At 33.8% G+C, this 16897-nt stretch overlaps 3 protein-coding genes across 3 annotated transcripts in view; 2 read left to right on the forward strand and 1 right to left on the reverse strand.

Annotated features, from left to right (window-relative positions):
• The window catches only part of LOC129800684 (uncharacterized), a 118940-nt gene that overhangs the window by 31892 nt on the left and 70151 nt on the right, over nucleotides 1–16897 (reverse strand). The window contains exon 4 of the mRNA XM_055845273.1: nucleotides 1673–1798. Coding sequence (XP_055701248.1) covers nucleotides 1673–1798 — 126 coding nt within the window. The remainder of the gene's footprint in view (nucleotides 1–1672; nucleotides 1799–16897) is intronic.
• Nucleotides 6269–7490, forward strand: LOC129801320 (uncharacterized). The gene is made up of 2 exons (XM_055846229.1): nucleotides 6269–6552; nucleotides 6616–7490. The coding sequence occupies exons 1-2, from the start codon at nucleotides 6380–6382 to the stop codon at nucleotides 7394–7396; spliced, it is 954 nt and encodes a 317-aa protein (XP_055702204.1). The 5' UTR covers nucleotides 6269–6379; the 3' UTR covers nucleotides 7397–7490.
• LOC129801256 (uncharacterized) lies at nucleotides 8906–10117 on the forward strand. Its single transcript, XM_055846144.1, has 2 exons — nucleotides 8906–9164; nucleotides 9253–10117. Exons 1-2 carry the CDS (start codon nucleotides 8959–8961, stop codon nucleotides 9998–10000), a joined length of 954 nt encoding a protein of 317 aa, XP_055702119.1. The 5' UTR covers nucleotides 8906–8958; the 3' UTR covers nucleotides 10001–10117.

Below are 16897 nucleotides of genomic sequence, written 5' to 3' on the forward strand. Positions count from 1 at the left end.
GTGGAGTTTTCAACCCAGAATCAAAAACTCAACTCGTCTACCAGAGCTTTCGGCACGGTCCGTGCCTTCCTCAGTGGTCGAGTGTGTCAGTGATTTTTGGGTTTCCTTGGGTTTTTGGATTTTTGTGTTTGGTGGGAGGCTTCCAATGTTTTCACAAAGAATCCTGGATGGACACAACACACAACCTTCAATCATTCGATGACGTTGTCGCCTAACGAAACCCAAAATTCACTGACACATTCGACCACTGAGGAAGGCACGGACCGTGCCGAAAGCTCTGGTAGACGAGCTGAGTTTTTGATTCTGGGTTGAAAACTCCACCAGTTGTGTTGTCGCATCCGGACGGAGATTCTCTCTGAATAACCCCACTGTTACATCAACAGCAATTTATTTCTTATAAAATCATATCAGATTTCCAGAAATTTTGATTATCGGATATTTTCAAAATTCTTCCAAAATAGGACCCCTTAGGTTGTTAGGAGTCGAAATAAATATAACTTAAAATCGAAGGATTATATACATACATATAGCTGCTGTTTCTGTGCACTTATAAACTTCAATAAAATTCTAGTGGTATTGTAAGATTTTTATCATGTGAACCCCACACTAAGTAATCAATTTATCGTGCTCTTCTTTATAATTGAAAGACAACCAGAAATTCAATTCATGTCGACTTGTAGTGAAATTATATAATAAACTGAAGTACTTTATCATAGTGACAACACCCCCAAAATAATCATCTCCCCTTTTGATAACAGATCCTATTTGTTTAATTAAATTGTGTGCCTTTGGTACATTCGCAATTTCTTAAATGACGTGCTAAGCATGCGTTCTTCGCGCCCCCACATCACACAGCATCATTCCCTTCTTTTAGTCTCCGGTCTGGTTCTCCTTTAAAACAGTCCCCTATAAATTATTTCTAATCTAATGTGATTAATTCGAGGCAAAACAATTTGATCTTCAGCACCAGACGTCCATCAGGGACAATGATGAAGAAAAAAAAATCCCTCATTATCTCTTTTGAAAATAGTCTTCTATTAGTCCTCCCCATCATGCAGCTTGCGGGGTGAAATTTTACGATTGCATGAGGAAATGAACGCGCTTGTCGTTTTTCGCAAGTGACAAATTCAGGGCAATATGTTCAACCCGAGGGAATTTGATTGAAGATTCATCTCATCGTGAAAATATGAAATGCAATTAAAATCATCTTGTGCATTTGGGTGTTGTAGTGATTAAATTCAACTCGGAGCACAACATGTTGATGCCGCACGTAATACCATTAATCTCGAGTGAAATCACTGGAAGGACTTTTAATGAAATTTCAAAATAAATCATTAGGAATGAATTTGAAGTGCAATTCAAGGGGAGAATCTTCAGAGAAATATTTTAAGTGTTGCCTTATACCATCCTGAAAAGTAAATGGGCGCATTTGCTGCGGGCAACCACCCACCATGTTGGAACGATAAGTGGAGTGAATCCGACAAGAGCTCTGGCATACCTTAATTAACAATCTCTTCCTCCCACAAGAAATTCCATAAAATTTTTTCTTAATATTATGTTGTGAATGTTGAAAATTTAATTTCACTTCAAGATCATCAAAATGGGAAATTTTGTCAGGAAATTTTGGTGTATAAAGATGTTTTTGTTTTAAAGGAAAAATTGTATGACTTACGTGTTCTGATAAGGGGCTTGGTGTTGTCCAATTGTTTGGCACAAGATCAACCAAGCAAGGATCAAAGCTGGACGGCCGTTTCTTTACAAAGTCAACTGGCAGGCTATAATCATCACAGATGGAAATCTGCAAGAGACATAAAAGACACCTCATTTAGTACACCAGCTTTTAATTACTTTATCATCATCTATGACTTTTCAGACATACAATTTTATTAAATATTTCATTAATATCTGTGAACAATGGCAAATACAGGGAAAGAGAGAGAAAGTGTAAGCTTAAAGACCCAACCAAGTACAAATTTCTACCGACAACAAAAGCATTGGACGGAAAATTTACAACCTTCTCCCTGCACTTGACAAGCTCCATTATTACAACCGTTTAAATTATGAAGTATCCAACATAGACACAGCTTAAGATTTCATAGAAGAGCACGAATGTGTAGTACAGAATTACTGGTTAGAGTTCATGTGGAAGAAAAATTAATAATAAAAAACACTTGTAAGACCGTCACTCGGTTAAATTCTGTGTGCGGTGAGAGAATGCACCAGAAAGATCAAGATAGTGGAAAAGTTGTGTGAAGGGTGGAAAATGCTGGTGTTATGCTGAAATTACAAGAAACTAACTCTACCTGCAGCACCACTAATGTCAGAGTTCAAGGAATTTACGAGTTGATACACACAAATGTAATTTCTTTTATCACATTTTCCATCCTAATAAAGTGCCAAGATCTCTAAGGCGCAACTATCATGGGAATGCAGTCAAGGACTCCACATGGATATCTTTTTGCATGTAAATTAACTCTAGTAGCATGGATATCCATGAAGTAAAAGGATGAGAAGCGTGATGTCACCAGTTAGTGCTGCCTAATCGACTAAATGGAGCGAAAAGGGGGTTACTTTCACCCAGGAAAGCTTTCATCCAACACATTACACCAACGTCTTCCACTTGGGGTATGAAAATTATAAATTCTACCACGATTTAGAGAACGTCATTTTTATTGAAGTAATTATAACTTCTCCATCCCCTTTCTTAAAAACACCCAAGTCCTAAAACCATTTCTACCCATGCCTGGGAAAAGCTTTAATCGACCCACAGCTTAAAACCATGCCAAATTTACATATTTATGCTGTAAATAACATTTAAGGGTTCTACCATCCCTTCGTCTCCAGCTACAGCCATCGTCACCTCCTACTGAGGGCTAAATTGTATCCAGAAAATCCAATAAGTGTACTGTATAGACTCGATTTCGCAACACATCCGGAATGCCATCGAAAGTACATGAAATACACCACGAGTCGCGCCCATTGCCACCCATAGACGAAAACGGATGAGATATCAGCTTTATTGAATTTCGGTGAGCTTTTAAGCATCCGATGATGGGCGGGATAGATACCCCCATTCCCTTATTCTCTCTATTATGTACCTCCTGGCACCTCCATAACAATCCACTTTACAATTTCTCAAAATAACCTACCAGGAGAAAATCTACTTGAGTATATTGTGTAGAATATCGCAATTCTGCTCATTCCATAGAACAAAACATCCCTCAAAAAATAACCCCGTAGTGAAATACCACAAAAAAGGGTAGGGGAAACTGGGGTACCACTAAACACTTTTGAAAGATGCGATTTTGACTGAATTTCCTAAGAAAACTGTGAATTTTAGAAAAATGTTGCTTACCCCATGTTATAGTCTTAGGTATAGGCTGCATATAAATGTATACAAGGATTATGTGAAGCACTTCAATTTTCCGTAAAAAGGAAAATTGTATCACCATGCATTTTTCGCTTTTTTCCAACCACCCGGGGTACCAATAAACACTTTCTGGGGCACCAAAAAACACCTGTTTTTCTCACCCATTGAAGTTATTTTGGGCATTCACCACAACTCTTAATTATAAAGAAAGTATTGAAAATGTAAATAATTCTCAAAAAAGCACTGCAAAATTTAGAATGAGTGTCCAAAATAGCAAAAAACTAAGGCACTGCACACCGAACATATTTTTCAATGGATTTTTCATCATTTTGACAACATTCGACTTCCGACTGGAAAGCAGCGCCACTAAAATCGTGGCAAACACTACACCTAAAGTTCAAATTTTGCGCGCTCTTCTGATTATTTGTAATAAAATCGAGAAATCATTCGTCAATCCTTGATTAAAATCATTTAAGAATCATTAAAAATCATTTAATGCAAAATTGGGTTCTTGAAACTATATTTCTCCTGAGTCTTGAATGAAAATCTCATGAATGGATATAAATTTCTAAAATCAAACAAAGAGGGAGATGAAGAGTAAGAAAGGTAAGAGGAAAAATTTTGCCATTCAAGCTACGCTCGCGACATCTGCAATTGTGAGAAATTTGCCTGTTTGTTGGTGCCCCAAACTCTGTTTTGTGATGGATTTTATATTCTTTTAAAAAAATTGTGAACCTTAATTTCTTTAGTAGATACATAAATATTATCCCAAAACATGTAGGAAAGTACTGGTGTAGTGAAATTTGATGTAACTTATTTCAGTTTTATTTTCCAGGCAGATATATAAATGACTAAAATTATCAAAAACTCACAATTTTGCGAAAAAACTTTCTTATTTCTAAACTAGTTGAACTATGTGGATCATTCTTTCTCTGGACAAGCGTCCCTATAGTATCTATGATTTCATGTAAGTCTCATTCTCTGAAATCTTATACCTATTTAAAAAATCGCAGTGTTTGGTGGTACCCCTGTTTAGTGGTGCCCCAGTTTCCCCTATAGGTCATCCCTCAGCACAAAAATAAATATGCATGAGTAAAAATGAAGTAATAAATTGTAGAAAACACATTGGCAAATGGAAATTCGCCAATTGTTCGTACTCGATCTCTTGTACATTAGAACAATTTTATCATAAAATGAAGGGCTTTTTAGACCACGCCCATAAATTAACCTGAAAGAGTAAAACACTAGAGAGCAACAGTGTCTCTTTATTATTCTAAATAGGGGAAAGGCTCATAATTTTGTTCAGTTTCTTATTTTGGACACTTTCAGGATAAAATTGGACACTTTATATAAATTGATTAAAATTATGGATTTTTATTCCAATATTTGATGAATAATGAATTCTATCTAAATATTTGTTCTTTTTGGAAGATTTTAACACTAAATTCGTTAAATTTTGAAAATGATTTCGATTTGAAATTGCTTTGTTGAAAATTCAGTGTGAGCAATTGCTTACGAAAAATATGACAGAACTTCGTGTTTACTTCAGTCTTATTTAGCTGTGGTGAACTAAAAATGTTTCTTCGCTTTTTTTGAGTGATATTATTGAATATTCATTGAACATTGTGTTGATTCACGTTAGTGGTGATTTGTACATTTGAGCTGAAGTGAGATTTGCCTTGTGAATTAGATTTTTCGTGTGAGAAATGGGAAATTTTCTAAGACATTCACCAGTGAGGTGATGGTTCTTATTTTGGACAGGTGTTTTTCTCACGAAATTTCGTGAACTTTTAACTTTTGTGATGACTAAGTTGGACAAATGCTTGGGAAAAAAGAGCATCATCTCTACGAAAGAGATGTAGTGAGAAAAGCCTTGAAAGGCTCCCGGAAAGGCCAGGGAATGAGCGAATCCGCACATACCTGGAGTACCGAAGTCAACTCACTTTAATGAATGATATGGAATGTTTTCGGGGTTCTTGTGACATTCCACGTTTTCCTTACATGAAAAGGAAGAGGACTTGGTAAGATTGGTTCATGAAATGAAGAACAATGGCCATCCTGTTGAGGCGGATTAGCTGTCCAAATTTACAGCCAAGTTGTCCAAAATTCGAGTCAAATTCACCTCTACATATCAATTCATTTTTTAACGTATTAAGACTAATTTTAGTAAAAACAAAGATAATAAACCCTTGCCAAGTTACTAAACAACCCTTCTGAAAAGCGAGTAACAAAAAAGTCAATTAGTATTGAAAATATCGCACTTTATACTTGGAACATCGATGCTTATAAGCAGACTGTCCAAAATTATGAGTCCTTACCCTACATGGAATTAAAATGAAAATGTCTACGATTTCTAAAAGATCATAAGCCGTAATCTTTAACCGTATGATCTCTTGAATTTATAAAATGTGTATAGAAAATGGTCAAATACCGATTTCAGTCATTAAACTAACAGACCCGCAGAGTGTGACTGGATTCATGAGTCTTGAGTGAACTTAAAATAGAAAAAAATTTGTTTAAATGTAAAGACTGAAACAACGAAGTATTTAACAGTTTCTAATGTAGCAAAAATTTGACCACAGATTTTACTACCGCTACCCCTTTTACATAACATTCCAATGTTCAATTTTCATAAAGGGGGTAAAAGAGATGAGCATTCTCGATATCAGAAGACATTGTCGGGACATACGGAAGGGTGTAATTTAATTACAAACCCATATCTTTGAAAATTCAAAGTCTCCCACAGTTTGATTTATTACGGTATGTTACGTTACCCCAAAACGTGACTCTTGATAATTTTTGCGATCACCTTTTTATCGAAAACGATACATAAACATGGAGCGCATGGAGAACATTTTTATTAATAGAATACTATTTTTTTTTTAAAGATCTTATCACATATCCGTGCGATTCAGCACGAAAATTTCAAATATCACGAAATTTGCCAACAATAGGAAATTTTAATGTAATTCCTCGGAAACATTTTAAAACACTTCGAACCTTTCGAAGATGCGCGCGTACATAATTATTTTTCTTGCACTTATTGCCACCGTGGCTTATGGTCGCGACACAGCAGGAGATGGTGTAATAGGCTCTAAAAATATCCTACGTCTAAGCCTAAAAAATCCTGGTGATGTGTATTTAGTTGCTAATTTCTTAGCTTGCGTCAATGCATATTCATGGTAAGTTAACCATTGCAAATCTATTGTTCAACAGAGATTTGACAAAATTTTGTCTTTCAACAGCATGGAAAAAGCAGTGTCATTGGAATTAGAATCACCCTTGGGATTCCTTTCTCAGACTCTATTTATTTACCAATATGACAACTGTCTTCTATTCTTCAATCGTGCAACTGGCAAATTGCTGTTTACGGTTCCAAAGGAAACAATGCAAGAAGTCTTACTACTTGTAAATGTATCAGCGGATCTAAACCGAATGCCTCTTGAAGTAGCTTTTAATGCCTTTTTGGGAATCAACAATACTAAAGCATCGAAAAGTTGTGTCCAATTTTTCAACTACCTTGGAAATATTCTAGCCGAATTGCTCGGAGTCGGATGTAAACCAACAGCTGCATTGAACCTCTTAGGTTTAATGAATTTCGCTACTACTTTTCCACCTGATTTGGTCGTTTTTCAGTCATACAGTGTTATGAACAGCCTCTTAATAGAATCACCAATTGAACTAGCTACAGTCATTGCCAGTTGCTCTATCGTCACAGATGCTGCTGCATTCCACGATAAACGCTTCCTGTTCCAAGATATTATATTCCCGGGTACTACTCTTGGAGGTCATAAAGTTGGCAATGTCCTTGGTAACAAAGACAGCCTTGTTGTTGTAGTTGACGTACTGAGACATGTACTTTCACTTTTACCTCATGAAGATGCTTATGAATTTTTCGTTCAACTTTTATTGTCTACTACCATTGATGCTAAACCTGAAAAATTATATGAAACATTCTTCGAAATGGTCGAAGAAAGTAGTTATACGTCCTATCATATGAATCATACAGTAACACATGAGGGTTAATGAAAATAATAAGAAATGTCTTGAAAGATAGAGATGTTTTTGATGAACGATGGCTGTATTTATTTTCCAAATATATAGGGATTTCGAAACAAAACTTACGTCTTGCAAATTACTTTAAAATTAATGCTAACTCTCAGATGCGTTTCTCTGAGTCTACACAAAGAAAGGTATGTATACGGAAACAGGGCTTAATTATACAATATAATCTATTAATTTGCCTTAATAGAAGGCATATTGAGCAAACCCTTATTTATATAAAGCAGATATACGTACCCATTATTTACTAAAACATTTATCTATATATGAGATAAAAGCATTTCTTCAGTGACTAAGTTTCAGTTTCCCTAACCATTAATGTTCCTTATGGGATCCCTATTTTCAAAACAAATTATCAACTTTAAAGTAAAATTATTAACTTTAGGACCAATATTAATACGATTTTTTCAATACAATTAAGATTTAATAAGTCTATTTTCTAATAAGTCTACTTTATGACTTTCTTAGAAATTATAAAACATCGAATCGAGATTTAAATATCATAAATCTGTAATTTCTACATCTCATTTGCGTATTATTCCTTAAAAATAATTACTTCTTGCCATTGACATAGTAGAAGCAAGTTTGAAAGAAGAATTTTTTAAATAATTTATAATATGTTAAAAATAAATAGTCGTAATTAAAGAGAATCAAAAGTTAATTCTAGATTGCATTTTCCACAACGATTAGCCTAGCAACAAGTCTAAAATAAAACCAATCGCGGTTAATCCGCAGGTCTGTAATGCACTTTGCGGAGCAGATAAATTATTTTAAAATAGCTTAAACACGTGCCTTATATAATTAAACTATTGAAAGAACATCAGTTTTGCAGCATAGCAACCAAGTTCTAAAGAATAAGAGACGTGACATTATGCACAACTTCTAATACTCGGTCAATGTTTAACAGAGCGTACATAAAATTTTATATCATCAGCGATCATAATGGCCAGTATGTAGTCATATCAAACACGATTTTTGGTTAATTTAATTTAGGCTATTGGGGTAAATAAATATCTTTATGAATAAATAAAAAATAAATAAAAAGGTTTAATTTTATCAGGATATTATAAAAAGAACTTCAAACAAGAAATTTGATAGAATAATATTTAGAACATAACCTGGATCAAGCATCAAGCTTCAAATTTGATCCAAATGTCTTTGAAAACCTAATCGATATACAACCTTTTTATTAAGATAACAAATGTTTACAAAAAAGAATGGTTTTAAGAATGTTTTAAGGAAAAAAGTGATGATGGCAAATCACCCTCTAAAAGTTTTAACACGACTTGACGAATGTAAAATTTTTTGAAGTTTCAATGGCATTTGTTAGCATAGCAACATTTTTTTTTAACTAGACAGAGATATTCACTGTTACCATGATCAACGTATTAAATTATAATCCAAAATAGATATTGCTAAGTCACGATGATAGTAATGCACGTGACAGTAATTAAAAGAATTTGTATTCAATGGACTTAAGACTAGAGTTGAAATGCTTCGGACAAATAGTCAGTCTTCAAGTAATCATGAAGCTATTTGGACATAATTTTCCAGTTTTTGTACTGCTTTTAGCAGCAATAACCGTTCATAGTGTGACTTGTCGGAATACAAGGAATTACCATACAAAACACGAATTAGTTCCAAAGTATGAGAAGACTGCATTGGATACCTGTCAACCTGGCGATTATTACATTATTTCTCACGTTTTGGCTTTCTACGTAGCATACGCAACGTAAGTATACGAGTTTTACAAAATGCTTAACTATACTAAAGATTACCTATTTAGAAATTCAATTGACGTGATTTTTTTTGATTTATAGGAAGTACCTTGGATACAAATTTGATGAAAACTGCCCCGTTGCAGTCGCTGCTTGTTACACGTATGTCCATAAGAACGATGACTGTGTCTACTTTTGGAGAAAGGATACAGGAACTGTTCAAGTTGTTCTTCACGTAGATGAAGTAGACTATCTAGTCCATTCATTGCTACCTTATGATGTTGAAACCCTATTTGATGAATTAGTTGGAGCCAATGGAGCAACTTTATCACTTGTAACTGCTACCTTTGCCCAAAACTTCAAATTAGTATTGCAATTCTTACTGGATCAGGGCAATCACAATATGTTCTTAGCTAACTTCAATGGAGCTGTTATGTATAAGAATGTATTCCCAGAAAAGGGTATCTATCTTAATGCCAAGACATCTCCACTCTGTGAGCTTGTTGATCTTAAAAATCCTTCTGATTTTCTTGATGCTATCGAACATCAAAGTTCAATTGTAGCATTTCTAAGATCAGTTACCGACAACCCACATACTGGTTCAAACCAATTGAACTATCACCTACCAAACCATGATGCTTGCTGGAGATACGTTTTTGGTTACCTTACATTGGTTGATACACTACCAAGTGAAGTTGAAACTCTTTTCTACGAAGCTGGCCTTTCTACTCGTGGTGTTGACTTCCAAAAACTTGCTTACGCAAGTTTAACTGTGAATGGTTTTGCACCATATTGTAATGATTTATATAAACTTTGGGATTATCAAGTGTCTTATAGACGTAAACATTAAACCACTAGGAATATACCCAAAAGAAATACTATGATGACTCTGCATGATCAAGGAATATAATAATCTATACATGAGCAGCAATTTAGTTTTAAATAAAGCAATATACGAAAATGAAAACACTTTCTTAATTGGAGATATCCCAAAAAGATATTGGGTAAAAAGGGGTAAATTGGAATCATTTCTAATTTGGAATATTGAAATTTCCTCAGTGTTGCAGATGGGCAAAAGAAAAAAAAACACGAAGAATTACTCTTGAGTGTAAGGGTCCTAATAGCTTGAGGCTGATCCTTCGGAATATTAAGCCTGTAAAATTTGGTAGTAAAGATTTGTCGCAAATTACCAAACACTGAGGGTTTAGGATAATCGATGAGAGGTCCTTTGCATAAATTTCCATTACCTAATCCTTTACTGCCAAATTTTATAGGCGAAATGTCGTCAAGTATCTTTCTGAATCTATTTGGGCCCCAAAGGCTTGTACTTTCTCGTGGTCTTTATTTCCTCTTTGCCCTTCTGATACAGTAGGAAATATCAAAATTCCTAATAAGAAATGTTTCCAAATTACCCCATTTTACCCTAATAGGTTTCCAACTGTAAATGAAAATTGAAAAATGATACTATATCTAATATATTAACAAGGCTTTTCATCATCTAAATAGCATAGTAAATCTTTTATCTTAAGATTTTCACTACAATCTCTTTATTGTAATCCTGTTTGCCAAACATTTCATAACTCGAATTTCACGTCAGCTATTTGTCAAAACAATGACCTATCTATACTCTCTACTCATATTACACATCAGAAATCCCCATCAGCATCATGAGAGGTGGAAAACACAAGTTGATTCAATACATTCTTGTTTAGCACTTTAGTAGCTTCTTTTACACCCTCTATCGAGGAAGTGTTTGCATTAACTTTGAACTTTGTGGAAAACAACAATTTATAAAGTTCTCATTACTTTCATACGATATGTATTCAGTCACGAAAGTAAACACAAATAAGGCGATTGTGATGGAGAAAACGGAAACTGATGAAGGGTTTATCAATAAAAGGGGTAAGTTTCCTTGTACATTGCAGAGAAAATTATCGACGGTGGCAGATAAATGGCCCTTTTAGGTCACAATTGTGCCACATCTCTCATCAATCTTGATCATTTCTCCCAGAGCTATATATAAAGTAGTTCACCTCCCTTTTAGATTAGATAACACCTACAGTAATAGGGATTCTTCATGTGGTTTGATACGGGGAAAAAAGTACTACAAATTCAAGGTGGAATTAAATAGGATCGTGTTGAACATGAAAAAAGAGATGGAGAGTGGATTTATGTGTTGGATAAAATCAATCAACATTCTATACCCAAAGAACTTTGTGGTATGTGGAGAAAAAGTAAAATATTTGAAAAATCCCCAATAGCACTTTCCGGATTATCTTGGGCTACATTTATTGAATATGAAAATAGAAAATGTTATGGAGGTGGAGATATTTTCAGTAAGATGATTTGTTGAAATGGTTTTAATGGATTTGTACCTTCTATCTCTTCACCATCATTCAATATATTGATGTTATATCTTTGATATATAGATATAGATCATATAAAGTAATGATAAGGTGGTATCAACTTACAAGAGATATGGCTATGATTCATTGGGAATTCGATTTACAAATCAACTATATAATAAAATTATGCAAGTAAGCCCATTGAATATCGAATACTTAATAGATTCTTTCTTGAAAAAAATTTCCAAGTTGCAAAAGTAGTTAGGATAAATCAATATAACAATATAATTTTAAACAAAAGCCTTACAAATAGGGTAAGTGGGTCAAATTCCGGCCAGCTTGCAATTTCGGCCACCTTTTTTATTCCTCGAACTTCCATGAACTTTTAGATTTTACGTACTATAGAGATTATACAATGCAAAATAATACAAAAATTGTAGCTTCAACAAACGAAATGATGTGAAAAAGATATTGGAAGATTTCCTGAAGGGTAAGTAACTATGAGAATGAAGGTGGCCGAAATAGAGCACCAAATCTATGTCTACATTTTTATTCATTTTAAAATGTATTAGGAATGATTTTACAATAAATAAAGACAGTAAACTCTTTACAAGGTTCCAAGCAACACTCTTACAAAAGAAAGAATTAAAAAAATCAATTAGTATTTAAAATATTACATTTCAAACTTGAGACTTTGACGCTTGCATGCAACTATGCCGAAATTTGGCACACTTACCCTACTAGGTTTTGAAAATATTTCTAGGATTTTGTGGTATAGGTACATATTGACATGCCCCAGTTTCCCTTAAATTTGGATATTATTGTGACCTTTTTGATCAATTGAGCACAAAATATTTGTGAAAAAGACCAAGCTTGAAGCGAAAAATATAATTTATATTAATATAAAATATCTGTTCACAAAGGCGTTTTGACTATATCATATTTAAAGATTTCAAGTACGAATTGCTTGATCATTTATTGCATTCACTAGAATTGACTACCAGCAAGCGAGTTCTATCTGCCCCAAAACATGAAGCATTTCCTCCGTGGAAAACATTTTTTTAGCGAATGATAAAGAAATGGTAGCACTTGTAGCTTATTCTGCACTATTTTTAGTCATTGGGTCAATTGCATTGAAGTCATTTATATGAGATTACTTCTGTAGAATTTATCCTGTAAAACTTCTAAAATCAATTCGACAATCTCTAAAATCAATCCCATGTGAATTAGAATTCAGAGAGTTCTTTTAGAGCGTAGTGCGACTTATGAATTTTAAGATATACTACTAAAAAAACAGTAACTTTCTTGAGGCAAATTTTACCTTATATTTAAAGTGAATTTCCTTGATTTTAGTGGTGATTTTTTTTCATTCTTTCATTCATTCAATTTCTTTCGTTCTAGAGAATGAAATATGTAAAATTATAAAATTAAATTCCAGTTTAGTTCACTTAAATGCAGCATCACACTTGCTACGTTAAACATTTTACAGAAGAACAAACAGGGAAAAAAGTGGTTAAAAAAATTCTATGTCATCGTTTAAGATACATCCCCTTTATTGTTTATAATCATATTTTCTCACGCATTCATTATTTAATTTGACATATGAAAATTCTATGCAAAGCCCTACACTTATGCAAATTTTAGGAACATAACTAACCTGATATGATACCTAGCAGTTATTTGCAGAAATAGTCTATTAAACTTTTATGAAGTTTTCACTCGTAAAACCCTCAGCATTTTCACGGGCATCACGATTTTGGTCGTCATTTCATGTTAGTAGCAGTGGCCTCATAAATATTTATGTAAAGTTAAATGTATTGTAAAAGTCCCACTATGAAAAACCACAACCAAAAATATACATTAAAATCAAATTCAAGACAAAACTATTCTGTATTTTAATTGTTATCTCGCAACTATAAAAGCTCTTTTCGTTTTTGTTAAATTCTTGAGGTGTGGATATTGTTGAAACTGCTAAAAGAGCATTTCAATCAGCACTTTTGTCTCCTTTCGGCAAATAATTAATTCAATGTACACTTGTAAAAATATCCCTTCTTGCAGTTGTTATGTGCTTTCCTTCACCTTTTCTACAAACCATCCATTAAAAGGGAGGCTTCACTTCAACAAAATGCAGAGTCTGCAGAATAAATATATTGCACAGATTATATATAGCATTCTACCAACCGATTCAATTAGTACTTTTGTTGTTCTTCTCCTTTTGCACAACTCAAGTGTCATATAAGATTCTGCTATAGTAAATTCTCGACAGGACTCTCCGTTAGAAATAGCACCTGACTTTGTGCAAATTGCAAGATTTGTGTTTTGCGTCTTTAACAAGTAGGGTCCATTATATTGTCCACATAGCACGTTCGTGATTAAGAGACTTATTTCTTAAATAAACTTTTAGACTCCTGCAATATATACTCATAGATATTGTATATAACTCAGACTTAAATTCATTTTATAATATCCCTATTTCAATTTCCAAGAATTTTTCTTGTAGAAATCAGTCCAGCAAAAAAATATTATATTCCATTCCTCTTCATTTCGCATTCCATAGGATGAGATTTATCTCTTGTACACGAAACATGCCAGTATGAGCAAATGACTAAAATCAATTGTACTTTTCAGCAATAAATTTCAAAAGCGCCATATTAAAAATTCACCCCTGGAATACAATGCAATTGGAATTCTTGGTGTTTTCCTTCTAGTTTTCCATCACACCCATCTCCCTATGTGCTTTTCACCCTCAAAATCATTCTTCATGGTGGTGGAGTGGTTCCCATAAAAAAAGAGCAACATATATATACTCCACTCCAAAAATAAGGAATTATTCTAAAGGACATAAAAGCGAAGAAAAAAAATAGACGGAAATAAACGTGTTAAGAAGAAATAAATTTAAAACCATCTATTTTCGCCCCTTTCTTGTTCAATTCCATATAACACAACACTTTCTACACGAAAACGTAACGATTGATGGTGAAATTTGGCAAACAATATGCTCAAGCGTCGGTGGACAAGAAAGGGCCAATTTATAGGATGTCTTAGCCAATTTGTCGTCCACATCAGAATGACTGATTTTCACCGAGATGGAAACCGGAAAATTATCCACGTAACAAAAGACATTGATGGTAGAGAAATTCTTTCGGAAAATAGGCATTTGCAAAATGTTCTTCTCCCATTGTGCTCTTGATGTTCTCATTGAGTGGTTTTTTTTTTTAGCTTCCATCAAGCAAGTTCTTGGCAATCAGCCTTAAAATCACTCTAAATGATGTGTCAAATAAATTTACCATAAAACTTTATGTGATGGAAATTGCTGATTGAGTGAATGCGCATACCATTACGTTGGTTTCAATTAGGCACCTTGACAAAATTGGCAAAATGAAGATAGCAAAAACTATTCTCTTTCATTGGTAGCATTTTCATTTGGAGCAGAAATACCATTGGAAGTCTTCAATTAATCATTACCATCTTTAGAATATTTTAGCAAAAAAAAGTTAAGGCTTACCAGTGGGTTGACTTTGAACTTGATGGTAAGTATAATGTTATATTCTAATTATGTAAATTGAAATTTGATTGAATCACAATCTCTTAGGGTTTAATTGAAAATCCTAAAATCGTTCCCACTACTTATTGAGTTTCACTGCTTGAGGAGCACAATAAAGGAAACCGAGGAAACCCAAGGGAAAAACATTTAGGATATTTATGCATCACTTGATATGACGTCCATGTAACACCTTTTCCCTTTGGAAAAGACTAACCCGATCTCAATTCTATCGATTAACAAAATTGGTTTTGTGGCCCTTAATGAACTCAACTTCTAGAACATTTCCCTAAAACATTTAGGTGCAAACAATTCGCACTTATGAGACTGAAATGGCATATCTCAGTCTTCTTGTCATTTTTCTACAATTTATACAGATTCACAGAGATATTTTTTAATTTTACAATTATGGTGCTATTCCAATGAAAAATAAGAAGGGGAAATCTTTTTCCTGAACATTTTTTAGCACATTATTGTTTTCAAATGTTCCAGTTGAAACACTTGAGACAAGAACCAACACAAAGAAAAGTCAATATTAATGCAGAAGCACTTGAGAACTGTAATGTGCTAAAAAAAATGTTCAGGAGACAGATTTCCCTTTTTCAATGAAAAATGGAAACTGTTCTCAAATGCTTCTCAATTATCGAATTATTGTATTGGTGTCTGTCTCGACTGTTTTCCCTAGTCTGCCGTGTTCTAAAACTATCAAATAGTCGTGACAGGATCCAATACGAAAGAAAAGTCGATTATGTAGAAACCCTTGAGAACAGTAAAGTAAAAAAAAATGTCCCAAGAGAGAGATTTCCCCGTTCCATTTTTCATTGGAATAGCACCATTACTCCTTATTCTTCAGTACACTCAAAAAAGTTTGCTTGTAATTTGGCAAACAATTAAAAATAGGGCAATTAAAGTTGGGTCTCATGAAAAATTATTTAAAACCGAAATATGACAGTAGTTTTTAATAAGTGCGAACCTGTATCTCTGAAATAATATAAAGTCCTTGCATTAATCCTTTCTACGTTGTGGTTGCGCAACTGTTAGCTAACTCATTGCTCCAGTTCATTTACATAAAATTATATATTCATGTCAGCATGAAGAGAACTGAGCCAAATTAGGTTTCTGCAGTATTTTCCATCATCGTGTAAGAGAGGTACTATATCGATAACATGATATTCTCAATTTTAAATTTTACTTATAGTGGATTCAAATTCAGAATAAATTATTTTCTTTTCTTACAGCCTTAATTTAAACATGTTCTTCCTGGGAATAGACGCCAATATACTCTTCATCATGATTAATATGAAAACTTTAGGATTAAAACCATTATAGGGCCATCATCAATGCCGTTCGATGATATTATTTTTATCACCAAAATCCAGGTAATGCTAAGCTTCTTTCACTCTTTTTGAGTACGGATTTAAAATCCCCTTAAGCTGTATGAAAGTCATTCTTTCATAAATCCCTCAGCTGGGCTTTTAATGAAAATAGTAGCCGCTTTGCGATCAAATTGTGCGGATGAATTTCAATGAATACCAAACATTTTCAGAATCCGTAGAATACTTTCAGCTTAATATCAAAATTTATGATTATGCCCCGAAAATTGTTTCCAAGTGGTTTAAAGTTCGAAGTGAAAATGGAAAACAAACAATTCCCCAATTTCATGAATGGTAAACTTATATTGTATAGTACATGAAAGTCAGGACTTTCTCCACAAGTTGGAGGAAACAATTTTTATAATGTGAAAACACATCTCCATTTGGGAGTTTGAGCCTCTCCAAGACTCACAGCCGCACATGGCAATGGAGCACAAAAAAAGAGGGTGTACAGAGAAATGACTTTTCACACAGAAAACTTTTCAAAT

This window comes from Phlebotomus papatasi, chromosome 1, assembly GCF_024763615.1.
Source record: "Phlebotomus papatasi isolate M1 chromosome 1, Ppap_2.1, whole genome shotgun sequence".
Taxonomy (NCBI): Eukaryota; Metazoa; Arthropoda; class Insecta; order Diptera; family Psychodidae; genus Phlebotomus; species Phlebotomus papatasi.

What these genes read in the sequence shown, in the direction of transcription:
- LOC129801256 (XM_055846144.1), top strand. Translation starts at nt 8,959, where the DNA reads ATGAAGCTATTTGGACATAATTTTCCAGTTTTTGTACTGCTTTTAGCA. An exon ending in TTCTACGTAGCATACGCAAC is followed by an intron (nt 9,165 to 9,252) that starts GTAAGTATACGA and finishes TTTGATTTATAG; the next exon opens with GAAGTACCTTGGATACAAAT.
- LOC129801320 (XM_055846229.1), top strand. Translation starts at nt 6,380, where the DNA reads ATGCGCGCGTACATAATTATTTTTCTTGCACTTATTGCCACCGTGGCT. An exon ending in TGCGTCAATGCATATTCATG is followed by an intron (nt 6,553 to 6,615) that starts GTAAGTTAACCA and finishes GTCTTTCAACAG; the next exon opens with CATGGAAAAAGCAGTGTCAT.